The sequence below is a fragment of the Penicillium canariense genome (genome assembly GCF_028826845.1).
Source record: "Penicillium canariense strain IBT 26290 chromosome Unknown utg000003l_segment0_segment0, whole genome shotgun sequence".
Classification (NCBI taxonomy): domain Eukaryota; kingdom Fungi; phylum Ascomycota; class Eurotiomycetes; order Eurotiales; family Aspergillaceae; genus Penicillium; species Penicillium canariense.
The window spans coordinates 1,742,898-1,755,496 of record NW_026622730.1 but is presented as its reverse complement, the minus strand read 5'-3'; the positions used below and the strand labels follow the sequence as shown (position 1 = coordinate 1,755,496).

At 51.7% G+C, this 12,599-nt stretch overlaps 5 protein-coding genes across 5 annotated transcripts; 3 read left to right on the top strand and 2 right to left on the bottom strand.

Annotated features, from left to right (window-relative positions):
• Positions 1–1,285: 1,285 nt before the first annotated feature.
• N7482_005471 (uncharacterized protein) lies at positions 1,286–4,956 on the bottom strand (the record flags this gene model as incomplete). The annotated part of the gene is made up of 2 exons (XM_056687596.1): positions 1,286–4,615; positions 4,681–4,956. The coding sequence occupies 2 exons, from the start codon at positions 4,954–4,956 to the stop codon at positions 1,286–1,288; spliced, it is 3,606 nt and encodes a 1,201-aa protein (XP_056543151.1).
• Positions 4,957–7,209: 2,253 nt separating this feature from the next.
• On the bottom strand, positions 7,210–7,695 carry N7482_005470 (uncharacterized protein; the record flags this gene model as incomplete). Its single annotated transcript, XM_056687595.1, has 1 exon — positions 7,210–7,695. One exon carries the CDS (start codon positions 7,693–7,695, stop codon positions 7,210–7,212), a length of 486 nt encoding a protein of 161 aa, XP_056543150.1.
• A 529-nt stretch (positions 7,696–8,224) lies between these two features.
• Positions 8,225–9,248, top strand: N7482_005469 (uncharacterized protein; the record flags this gene model as incomplete). The annotated part of the gene is made up of 2 exons (XM_056687594.1): positions 8,225–8,693; positions 8,761–9,248. The coding sequence occupies 2 exons, from the start codon at positions 8,225–8,227 to the stop codon at positions 9,246–9,248; spliced, it is 957 nt and encodes a 318-aa protein (XP_056543149.1).
• A 1,024-nt stretch (positions 9,249–10,272) lies between these two features.
• N7482_005468 (uncharacterized protein) lies at positions 10,273–10,509 on the top strand (the record flags this gene model as incomplete). Its single annotated transcript, XM_056687593.1, has 1 exon — positions 10,273–10,509. One exon carries the CDS (start codon positions 10,273–10,275, stop codon positions 10,507–10,509), a length of 237 nt encoding a protein of 78 aa, XP_056543148.1.
• A 569-nt stretch (positions 10,510–11,078) lies between these two features.
• Positions 11,079–12,488, top strand: N7482_005467 (aldo/keto reductase; the record flags this gene model as incomplete). Its single annotated transcript, XM_056687592.1, has 5 exons — positions 11,079–11,203; positions 11,287–11,373; positions 11,425–11,647; positions 11,704–11,842; positions 11,911–12,488. 5 exons carry the CDS (start codon positions 11,079–11,081, stop codon positions 12,486–12,488), a joined length of 1,152 nt encoding a protein of 383 aa, XP_056543147.1.
• Between the last annotated feature and the right edge of the window lie 111 nt (positions 12,489–12,599).

Here is a 12,599-nt window from a genome sequence, read left to right as displayed (position 1 = left end):
AGTGTGACCGTAAACAAAGAGTTGGTGATGTATAGCAGCACCTTGCATATCGCCCCAGATCCATTGGCAGAGGATCACCGATCCAGGGCAGCGCGGCACAGGGTAAAGGAGGGGGGTGGAGGGGGCGACGGGGGCAAAGCTCCTGCGCGCGAACTGTGCACTATCGTACTATCTGGCTCGGTCGATGTACCGTTAGCTTTTTCTGATCGGTCTGGCTGCTTAGTGCAGGGGGCACAACGAATCCGAACACGCCTGGCAAGAACATTGCCGCACAGCAGGACCCGCCGGGTTGGGTATTGGGTCTGATTAGTCTGTAAAGACGCTTCCATCCCTGTCCACCGCTGGAGTCTAAGCCCCCGCTCGCCTCGAGGGAGCGAGGAGCACAAATCCCAATGGCAGCTGCTGAGCGGTGGTCAGAGCAGGCTTGCTGCGCAGCAGGGCTGATCGGCAGGCATCTGGCGTCTAATGGCCGGATGGCCCGAGTTGGCCCCCGTGGCCGCCAATCACTGAGGGTGGGCGCCTAAAAAAGTGCCTCGTCTGCATATTATGGAGCCAAATTCCACACATCGCAATGTGAAAACGGCGATTCCCACCGTTGTTGACTCATCCTCCGGGATAAGGTGCTTCGATGAGGTCGTCTGTGCGCTGTTCTCTTTCCGAAATCAATTCGCTTGACTAGCTCGGCCCCTGCTCATGGTGCAGCCACAGTACCTGGCGTGATTGGCAGCTGCGAGTTGGAAACCAAAACCGCTCATGTGCTCGCGAGAAGGTCGAAAGACTTGAGGGTTCGCCCTGCGAAATTTCGGCACAAGAAGAGGTAGGCGGCTGGATGTGCTTTGCTCTTGTGAAAGAAGAAGGCGAATCATTACCAAGCGACATCTCAAATTCTCTGTGTAACATAGGGGAAAAGACTCCGACTGGGTGCTTGTGCTGCTTGGTGGCCTGTGCATCGGCCACTCCATATGTCTTGATCGGCAACTTTAGCACCCTAGAGACAACGAGATGTAGTCCAGCGCTAATAATCATGATAATATGCAAAAGAACCTCCTATCGACGGTATCTAATTCTACACAAATAACGATCGCGAGAGGGTATCTAAAGAGAAATAAGTGGAGACAGTCGCCGAACTAAGCAGATACTACTAGTGTGTATAGGAATGCGATGATACGTAATGGAGTAGACACGGCCTAAATGAGGGGTATATCAGATGCAAAGAATTCCGTCGCATCATGCATCAAGCCCGTGACTTCGATCGAAACCCACAAGCGGAAAAAATAAATAAAACTTATTGGTTGGCCTTGGCAGCGTTGCGCTTCTTTGCATCCTCCAGCGCTTTGCGCAGCCTTTCTTTGTGCTCCGCCTCTGGATCCGCAGGTCGACTCACCGGAGGTGGAGTCGGAGTTTTCTGACCGGGCGCAATGACCGCCGGGCGAAGTTCCAGAGGCGGCGACATGTCAGCTGGCTGTTTCGCAGGGATTGCCTCTTCGGGCACAGATGCGGCTGGAGGAGTCGGAGTGTGGGCTGGAACGAGGGTTGGAGGCGGAGGCGCAGACAGAGCCGGGGTCGCAGGCTTAGGGGTCTTCTTCAAATCCTCAAGCAGGCATTCAATTGTGGCCTCGATGTCTCGCGGGCCCTTCTGGATGCTTTGCAGCTTGGAACCCAGCTCCGTTTGGAGAAGAGCATCCTCTTTCTTCTTCTCAGCCTCAAGCCGGTGGAAAATATCCGGCTCCGAGTTGGCATATCGCGCTTCGGCGACGGAGACATTGTAGTCGGCGTCGTTGAGGGCTACTTCCGCAACTCCCGAGCTGCGCAAGATCGCCTCCGAATCGGTGCGAAGCGACGCCGCGAACGTTGCCGCGGACTTGAGGATCTGTTCGACTTCAGAATCCGGTAGACCGGAAGCGCGGAGGCTCGTGGCATCTAGCCGGGCGGCTTTTGTCGCCAACTCGTCCAGGAGGCTCTGATTCATACCTAGCCCGTGGAGGATCGCATCATCGAACGAATCCATATGTCGGTTGGCTCGGTCGTCGCGATCCTTGGCTGCCTCCAGAATGTTCCGCTTTTCCATCCTGTCAAAGTCCCCATCCACCTTGCGGAGGCTGACCATGTCGCCCATGAACACGAGGGGCCGGCGTTCAGCCTTTTTGCGACGACGCTCGCAGTCCAGGGCAATCTCGAGCCGTTTCTGGAAACGGATCTCAAGCTTGCTATGGATATCATTGACCATTTTCATGGTCACAGATGGGCTGCATTGCTCAACTGGCGAACTCTTTCCTTTCTGGTCTCGGTCCAGTTGGTTGAGCGCCGAGTCATACGAGTTACGAAGATGCGAAATTTCATCCTTCAGACGCTCATCCAAAGGATTGAACACCCGTGCGATAAAATCATCCACTTCTTCTCGCTCCTCATCCAGTTGAACACGAGCCTCCGTTTGACGGAAACCCTCTTCCAGTGTATTGATATCCGCATAACCAATCTCCTTGTTATTGAAGAGATCGTCGATCTCAGCCTCTGACTGTTCCTGTCGAACTGTGCGTTCTTGATCCAATCTCTGTCGACGTGCTTGCGCGGAACCCTCCCATTTATTGATGGCTTGTTGGATATATGAAAAATCGTCTGGGAATTTCTCAAAACCTTCCCGAGTCGTAATATGCCATGAGCTTTCAGCTTGTTTGTCCAGAGGAGTCCAGACCATGGCACGCATATCCTCCAAAGGGTCATTACTCTGACGATGCTGTCGAAGGGTCCCTGGAAGCCGTGGTGGTGTCATTGTTTCCCGGTGATTGATGGGTTGATAGGCGCTGCTCTTATGGCGGATGAGGCCAAGGAAAGTTTCATTGTGCTCATCCTGGGCCGGAGAAGTTGGTAGGGTGTTAGATCGTGATCGAAGGATAGGCGGAGGGGCGTTAGACATGAATCGTCCGCTCACGGCAGATGCTTGTCGCAGATCAGAGTAGGCCTGATATGCAGGACGGTCGAAGGTGAGGTTGTCCGAGCCACGTTGGGGGCCCTCGGTATATTGAAAGGGTGTATAAATAGGCCGCGGGGGATTCGTTGTGAGCGGTTCCATTGTCTGCTTTTGGATGGTCGCATCCGCTGAGACCTGCATTGAAGGAGTTCTGGAGAGACGTTTCGTAGAGTCTCCGCCCGATGAAAGGGTTGAAAGCTTTGGCAGCCATTGTGAGGCTCGACGAGCTCGCATGGCCTGGATAGGGCGGCCTCCCGCGCTATATTCGCTAGCTACATCATCCACATCGTTTCCATCATCTGTGACTGTTGTAGTCGGAGACATTATTTCTTCTGACTCTACGGGAATCAATCCCGATTCGATTGTTGGCTTGCGACCCTCTAAACCGGGAGACGACCGCCTCGGCGTTGTCACAGAGGCACGAAGGGCTGAGTGGACATCTTGCGGCTCGTGTTCAACATTATAGAGAATCTCACGAAGCTTGGTCTCCTTGACAGTAAATGCAGTGAAGATCTTGAAGCGCTCCTCGTCCGAGTCCGCGACTGCCTCTTTGCGCAGCATCGCAACATAGCGCGTCAGAGATGATTTGAACCACGGATCAAGATCCTCATATGGGTCTGCCTCTTTAGGAGCCGCTATGCTTGGTCCCACTTTAGTTTGTGCTGGCGGTGGTGCGGGGCTGGAAACTGCTCTCGTATCCTGAGCAGGAGGAGGGCTACTCTGCGTAGGCGTAGGAACCGCGTCTGGGGTGGCTCGGCGACTCTGATGATCTGGCTGAGTTGGCTTGGCCGCAGGTGACAATGGTTGAACCCAAGCATCGATGACATTATCTATACTATCGGCACGATCTCCGACGGAAGAGACACCAGAGCCAACACTGTCCACCCGGTTCGGAAGACCGGCCTGGGGCGTTCCGTGTGTATTAGCAGGACTGATTGGCGAAATTGAATCATTTCGTCGCGGCGGATCAGCTTGATACACATTTCTCGGATACGGCTGAGCTGCATCTACCCGCAGTGGGACAGGTGCATCTTCTGGAGCGGTTGTTGCAGGATGGGGCATTCCAGTCGAATGACCTGGTGGAGTGTAAATAGACATTGGCGATTGCATTGGAGGGTAAGTTGGAGTTTGGGTATTAAGCGGAGGTGGAGTTTGGGTGTCAGGCGGAGGTGGAGGCCTCCTCGGTGGAAACCAAGGGCCGTCATCAAATTCACCCGGCGTCGGTGCCAAATGCTCCCAATCCGACGGTGTCCCGGGGCCCAGCGCCGACGGACCCGCTGGAGCTATCCTGGTACCGGTGGAAGCATCTCCGGGAAACCCATAAGAGCCTTGTGTTGCCGCTGGCCCTACGCCTTGCGCGAGCAGCGGAGGCCGTTCCAGCGTACCAGGTTGAACGGGCGGCGGAGTTCGCTGATATCCTTCCGGCTTCTTTGGGGGCGGGGGCGGAATGGTAGCTGGAGCTGGAGCTGCATGCGCTGTATATGGCGGTGGGATGGTCAGCGAGGCCGATGGGGCCGCCTGTGCATCGGAGAGCGATTCGATACCATGGGTTGGGGGTACCGGGGAGATGCTGTTGTTGACGGGCGGAGGCGGCGGTTGCGGTTGCGCATAGGCGTAAGGTTGCTCGTTGGTGCTCGATGGCCGAGGCTATTCATATCGGGATACTCAGCTTCTGGAAGCTATATGGCTTCCACACAGTCTCATGCACTTACCGGCAAGGGCGGCGGGGCATAAATCGGGTGTGGTAGCTGGTTGTACCGCACCCCCCAAGTTCTGGGATCCGCACCGCGCCCTGATACCGGCGACGCGTCTGCAGTTGCCGAGTGGTGTGAGATCGGGCCATAGGTTGCTGGGCTGTAGGCACCCGTCGTCTGTGGACGGGGTGGCGGGGGCGGTAGTGGTGGTTCAGCCTGTTGGCCTACCGGGCGACGCGGCGGCACTCGCCATTCAGGCTGCGATGGGGGATCTGGTTGAGGTCGTCCGTACATTATGAACGGCCGGGCATCGCAGTGACTGAGAAAGGGAGACGGGAGAGAAGGAGGTGAAGCAGTGATCAGCCTCGAGTTGCCCTTGCCCAGCAATGTTTTAAGAAGGTCGCGCGTTCGGCCAAGGCAGCCTGGCTGTGCTGTCTTTGGGTTGAGGAGCGGGACATGCTAGCCCGCATCACACGCGGACCCTCCGCCCCACCGAATCCTCCAGGGACGCCTACTATTAATACTACCCCGTGGAGGATCAGTGTGGAGAACGAGATAGCGAATACTTCTACTAAAATAAACACCATATTACTATGCACTGTCCCTACTGATTCAACTGTTTCACGGCATGGTCCGATGCTGGTTTCCATGGGCCTTACATGCGCTCGTATGTATAGACCTTGCACCAATACGACTATCCGGCGCCTTCTATGCCGACATCCTTCAAAATCGAAAATCGGCTGCTGATGCACAGTTTACCTCATAAATAGGAGAAGAAAAAGAGGAGTGGGACTAGGGGGGCCCCTGTCCTTCCTCGGAGCCATTCAGCAAATACCATCTATCATAGGGTGGCCGGTTGGCCCTCAATAGAGCTCTCGGTCCTGTCCAGCGAGAGCTAAGCCACCTCCTCAGTTCGCATATTTCCAGCATCACTTCGAAGGCTTTGTTTTACTTCTGATTTAGCTCTTACGAGCGAATCTTCTTATCTTTGTTCCGTTTCTTTGAAGTTTAGTGAGCCGTGGTTGCTGTGCACCGACACAAAGCCCAAAGTAGATTCTTTGTTGACTGGAATGACCTAATCCTCACATCGATATCCTCTGCTGGTTACTGCTCAGCTGCCGGAGATTAAGTTTGTGCCTTGCCCTTATGAGGAAATATTCTTGTTGAGGACGCTCGCGGTGTATAGCAGCCGGGTTCCGCCGAACTAACGGCGGGAAGCCCGTTCGGCCGCGCGACGTGTATGTTAAATACATGGCATAAGTGAGTCTGTTATTAGGGACAGGCTCGGGCGGCGGCCCGAGCTGGAGATTCTTGGCACGTAGTGCATAGATACGTGAGAATACATGTAGCAGAGATGCTGGCGTGTTGATCCAATTCCGTCATGGTAATGTTGCACTCGCAACAAGCGTATAAGTAGCACGGCACCGTGCTACTACCTCTTCTTGGTGAGCGGCATGCTCCAACATGTCTTTCGAGGCTTGCGGAGCTATGTCGGTGACCTCACTTTTGTCTGTCTGGCGACAGACGTATATCAGCGAGTGGATACACTTGCGATGGTCTTATGAACCGCTCGCGTCGCCGGTCGATCTCGTGATATATGCTCCCTTCAGCTTGACAGCATCTCTGTCGAGGATGTGATATCGACACTTTGTTACGTCCTAGAGACTTGCGTGGGTGGGGACTTTGCAGTGTACACTTTATCTGTTACGACCGTGTGTCATGCCATATTTCTGTGTAGATGACGTGTGCTGCTCTGTTCTTTGGAAAAGAGTTCCAATGGACCCTTGTTTCGAGGAAAGCAGAAAGTGGCTACGGCTCGATAGCGTGTCTTGTGTTACCAAGCCATCAACACCTGTTCAAAGTGGGCGCAAACGGAAGTGTGGTAATAGTGCATCGCTATCGCTCAGCCGAGCGCGAGCGTCAGATACGATATTGTTTCGTCTCTTCCAGGTGACGGAGGATTTCTTTGGTGCTAACATTCTTGTCAGTATGATACTCTTGTCGCGAGCGATGCATCATAACGATCAGAGTCCGTCATGTATTCCTCCATCGTAACACCGCTGGCTTTCTTTGTACCTGAAGGTCCTTCGAAATAACAACAGTAGCAACATCTCCAATTATACAGTAGCGACCGCTATCGCCTTCCATGTCGGAAACATAGAGACGCTCTTTCAAACACTAACCACATGATATACTAGTTGAGACAGGGATAGAGCGTAGATAATTCGTCTTGTAGCTTACCAGGTAATAAATACCAGAAGTTCAAAACACCAGTATAAAAGACACGAGGTCTACAGTCAGCGTTCATTAGTATTTAGGACATGCTACATGACCCACTTATATTTCTGCTAGTGGGAGTACTGTGTGCCAAATACTAATGAACGGCCACTGTAGAACTAGAAGCCTGAACGACTGGAATGTTTGGTGCAAACTTAAACATGGCAGTCTTTGAGCAAGCAATCCGCCGACAATTCGCCTCTGCCCGACGCCCCCTGAGGCCTGCGAATGTCCAATTAACCGTAGTCGAAACTCTGGGAGGTAAACCGTCTAACCTTGTGGCCCCTTGAAATGCGCCAAAAGGTTGTCGAAATCGTACGAAAAAGCGGCATAGTTTGACGTGACCGCCAAAGTGGAATTGAGGCCAAGTAATGGAATGTGTCCTGGCAAGCCCAGCTTTTCGTTGAGGCGTCCAACAGTCAATGACCGTGAAATGCTTCGCCTTGTCCCCTCATGGTTTGTTCCCCGTTCCCATATTAACATTTTTTCTTCCCATTTTATCGCTTTCGCCTCGTCTTGGAAAGCCAGAACGGCATCCTTAGAGCCACTAGGGAACTCGAAGGTTATGTCAGAGGGAAGGGTCATGGACACCTTCCCTTCCAGTACAGCAACACTCCATTCGTGCTTGTCGTCGTAGGTGTTCTCGGGTTTCTCCAGATATTCTTTATAGCTTTCAGCCGATGGAGGGTATGAAAAAGCGATAATAATGCGGCCGCCAGAGGCCGTAGCATTCAACCGAAGTATTTTATGCTCCATTGAATCCGTTGCTCTTGAGACCGACTTTACTGAGAAATCCGACGGCCCGAGGGCAATGGAGTTGAAAAAGAGAACTACCTGTAACTGGGCCTATCCGACTTGATGTACCCTTGCAGCTTCCACGCGGCTGTTACTTGATCAAGTCAGAGTCAATCCATTGGTTCGCACTTGGCCAATCAGAATGTGATTATTGGATACTTAGTTGATTTTGATTTGTCGTCATGTCTACCTCGGGTAACTTCATCTACACTCATCCTCATGTGGCGCCTTGCAGAACACATCCTGACGTGGCGCACTCACACCCATTCATGTCGCTGCTCCGGCAAAAGTTCCTGTATTGGTGACGTGGCTTAAAAGAAAAGCGTTCAGCTCCACAGCGTGAGACCGATAGGGCCAGCGCAGGAGGGAATATTAATCATATTTGAGCGCATCTATTACGAAAGCAGGTGCTTGTGTCTTATCTCGTCTACGTGATCACCCCGAGTATTGTAGACACTTACCAGCACACTCTCAACCGTCAAATCATATTATGTTTCGTCGGGTTCAGCGTCAACCTGATCTCGAAGGCTACCACGGAGGACATGTGACGCGCGAAATTCTGGACTTCAACAACTCTTCTTGGATTATTGACCATCATCGTCACAGTATCATCACCAAGATCTCTAAACCAGGTGACTGTTGGCTAGATGTACTCTTTGGGCATCGCTCTGGAACCAATAAGGACCCAGGAAACAATCGGGAAAGGCCCAATAACAGTCATAGTCCCCAAGTGGTCGCAGATGAACATCCGCTGGGTCTTAACAGCCAACAGCCCAAGGTGGGAACCGGCACAGCTCATGAACAACTAGAGGGAAGTGAGCAGAGTTACAGGATCAACATCTCTGAGCTACAGCGCTTGCGCTTACGACAACTCCAACACAAGTTAGTCCAGCATGCAATAGACCTGAGATACGACGCAATGGAACCTTTAGGCTGGGCTGAAGACCTGAGAGAGTATGGTAAGTCTAAAATTAGCCAGAAGCAGCTACATGCTCCTTGTACTCTACTGATGCGGTTCCATGATAGTCCAAGCCCTGCAAGATTACGACTATATGGGAAAATACATCTTGCAGCCCCAAGACCCGTTCATCGTAACTGGGGAGCGACTTATCGATCGCCTTATGCTCCAGGCTGCTATGAGAGATAAGGAGAACGAAGCAGACCCACTGCATTGGGCAAAGTGCATCGTCAAATGGGAGACGTCCGACATACGCCCAAAGCCTGTTGGTGGTACGAGAGACGGAAACCTTCGACAAACCTGGCTCAGGGGCTTTCAACAACGGCTGGGAGTAGCCGCCGTAGGTGGTATCTTCCTCATCGCACCTATGTGGCTTATAGTCCTTCACAGAACGCTTTACACGGCGCTGGTTTCAACAACAGTATGTGTGACAATATTTGGTCTGCTGATGGCCCTGTTTCTTGATGGGTCAAAAGATGTTCTGTCTAGCACGGCTGCATACTCGGCCGTTCTGGTTGTTTTTGTCGGCTTGACAGTTCCCAGTAATACTTCTTAGGCAGAAATGCCGTATCTTCCAAGCAGTCCGTAGTCTATTGGAGACTAGATGTGCACGTAGATGCTCCTCCTGCAGAATACGCCGGTCTAACCAGAGTCCAAACAACTTGGAAACCTCTGTTACCTGATCAGGATGAATGCTATATGATCAGGGTGCGGGTGTTACGCGCCATTCTATGAGGTAGTGGATGCAGCTTGGCGGATCTCCGTCGTAGACTCTGCTTCCGCCCTGTCGGACAGCTGAAGTATTGGAAAAGTATGTGGCCGCCGTCAACTTGCAAATTCAGATCCATCTTGATGCATAATCGACGGCGATTGTACATATGAACAATGGCTATACGCTGCCAGGGATTGAGGTTCCGTTAGGATGGTGGTGATGCTGAAGTTGGGACGTTTGTATTGGGACAACGTCATGGTGGCCGTGCGATGATGTATTTTCGAAAGCGTAATGATACGTATAAAAGTACTTGCACTAATCTCTCCTCATTTGGCAGTTCGCAATCATCCTGAAACGGATCCTAAAATACGGAGCTAACCATATATGGATTGACGTTTCATGAAATTAGGGGTTGAAATGCCATCTCTATGTTGTTCGACATGGAAGGCGATAGCGGCCGTTACTGTACTATAACTTAGAAATTGCTCAAGATCCAACAAGACTGCCATAAGACAGGGCTGGATCCAAATTGTGATGAAGCCGAACTACATCCCCGTATCGTGAAGGACATCATCATGTATAGGTGGGCCTGAATGATTAAGAGCTAACTTTCTCACCGGGGCATTCAGCGTCCTCAAAAGTATACTCTGCACTTCTGGGGTAAATAACGGGCAACAGCACTCGAAATGTACACCCCTCACAATTTAATCGAGCCCCTATAATGCAGCGTACTCGGTCAGTCGTGCCTACTGATGTAACCAGCTAGGATTCTTTGACCTGGCAATTGGAGAGGCCTACCGTGCCCAGCTTCCTTGTGATGTTTGACGAAAATGTCAAAGCAGTAATCAATTAAGACCTGCCAGGCAAAATGCCGCTGCAGCCAAGAATGCTTGAAAGAAAGTTCAGCAGAGAGCGCAGGAAACATGAGAAAAGACTAGACCCAGAGGAGAACGAGATTCCAGATCTTCCCTCGGATGAGAAAGGGCAGAGTAAGTGGATTCGAGAATACAGCCAGAATGCGAGGAAAGTGATGAAGAGGAGGAGAGAAGAGGATGTAAACAAGAAGGCAGTGGTAAATAATGGCGTGAGGAAGACCAAGAGGTAGAGACAGAGGGCCTTGAACTAGAGCCGTTCTGTGTTTGGAATTCTGCGATTTTCGCCGTTTATTAACTCTCCAGTCCTATGGTATTACCCCAATTAATTGATTAGCATTTCAACTTGGCGCGTGCATAACACAGTCGACGTGACATAGTACAGCTTGAGTAGACAAGTCAGTTCTGACGAATACGCTCAAGCAGCGTCTAGCTGACCTGGACACGGAGATAAACGCCCACGCTTCGGAAAGAAGAGCGACGACCCCTCGTCAGTATCCACTGCCGCTCGCGGTGACTGGTTAGATAGCGCCTCGAGGGCCGGAATCCGGACTTATGACGGATTGGAGTAGCTCAAGGATTAATAATGGGCCTATCTGCCACATGCCCTGTTTACATCATTTACCTGCAGGGTACATGCTTCGGAAGGTATTTAAAGCTGCGCCCATCACACCGCAACTCCTACTTGCAAACATCTTGATTCTAATTGTCCAAGGATTAAGCCAGTGAAGCTGAAAATAATCCTAATAAGATACTGCATTTTATCGTTCAAACTCATTCGGAAGAACAGATATATGTCACGATGTCTGGACCTCCTCCCGCCGCGCCCCCGCAATCCCGCCTCGGCCAGTACCGTGTGCTTGCCCCCACCGCGGGCGTAAAAGTGAGCCCACTGTGTCTGGGTGCAATGAGCTTTGGAGAAGGATGGTATGTCACTATTGTGTCTCAAAGGAGTTACTCCATACCTTTCATAACCGCGTTGTATATCTAATCGAACCCCACATCAACAGGAAGGAGAGACTAGGCGAATGTGACAAGGAGACCTCATTCAAGATCTTGGATACATTCTATGAAAACGGGGGCAATTTCATCGACACGTAAGAGCAGATTGATCGAATGTGGCACAGAGCTCTTAATAACCAAAGCAGTGCCAACAACTACCAAAACGGAGACTCCGAGTCCTGGCTGGGCGAATGGATGGAAAAGCGCGGTGTGCGCGACCAGATCGTCTTGGCCACTAAGTATACCTCCGGCTACCGGATGCATAACAAATTGGAGATCCAGGCAAACTTTGTGGGAAACAATACGAAGAGCATGAGGGTCTCTGTGAACGCGAGCTTGAAGAAGCTGCGGACGGATTATATCGACCTGGTAAGATGCTGACTCTTCTCTGTTCAATACAGGCAGGAAATTAACATGAGCCTTAGTTGTATGTCCACTGGTGGGACTTCGCGACCTCCATCGAAGAAGTGATGACGTCGCTCAACCAGCTAGTCATTGCAGGCAAGGTGCTGTACCTCGGCGTCAGTGATACGCCTGCATGGATTGTCAGTCGAGCGAATCAATGTAAGAAGTCATGGCATCCCTATCACTGCCTCTATAAGAAAAGAAATCCGACTAATGGTATCCCGCAGACGCCCGTGATCATGGTATGCGCCCCTTTTCCGTCTATCAAGGTCAGTGGAACGCCGCCAAGCGCGACTTTGAGCGCGAGATCATCCCCATGTGCGCCGCCGAAGGCATGGGCCTCTGCCCGTGGGGCGCCATCGGTGGCGGTGCATTCAAAACAACTGCCCACCGCGAAGAGCTGGCCAAGACTGGTAATCCCGGCCGACAAGTCGAGCCGAGTGAAATTGATATCGCGGTGTCCAAGGTGCTGGAGAGCGTCGCAGCACGCCACAACACGGCGATCACGAGCATAGCACTAGCATACGTGATGAGCAAGGCGCCACATGTTGCGCCACTTGTGGGCGGCCGCAAGGTCGAGCACTTGCTGAGCAATATCGAGGCCCTGCAGCTGGAGTTGACTCAGGAAGATATTAAGGAGATCGAAAGCGCTTATGAATTTGATTATGGGTTCCCGGCGACATTTTTGTTCCGTGGGGAAAACAAGGAGGCGCATCCAGGAAATATTGCTTTTAAGAATGCAGTGGCCAGGTTTGATTATGTTGATTTGGTGCGGCCTATTAAGCCGAAGAGCATTGATGAGTGAGAGAACTGGATATTCTACGAATTTTTCTAAGTGGTACTTGGGGATCCGTCCTGTCATGGGACAGGAATGCGAAGAAATAGTGAAGATGGGGATCAAATAAAATGAGTGTCA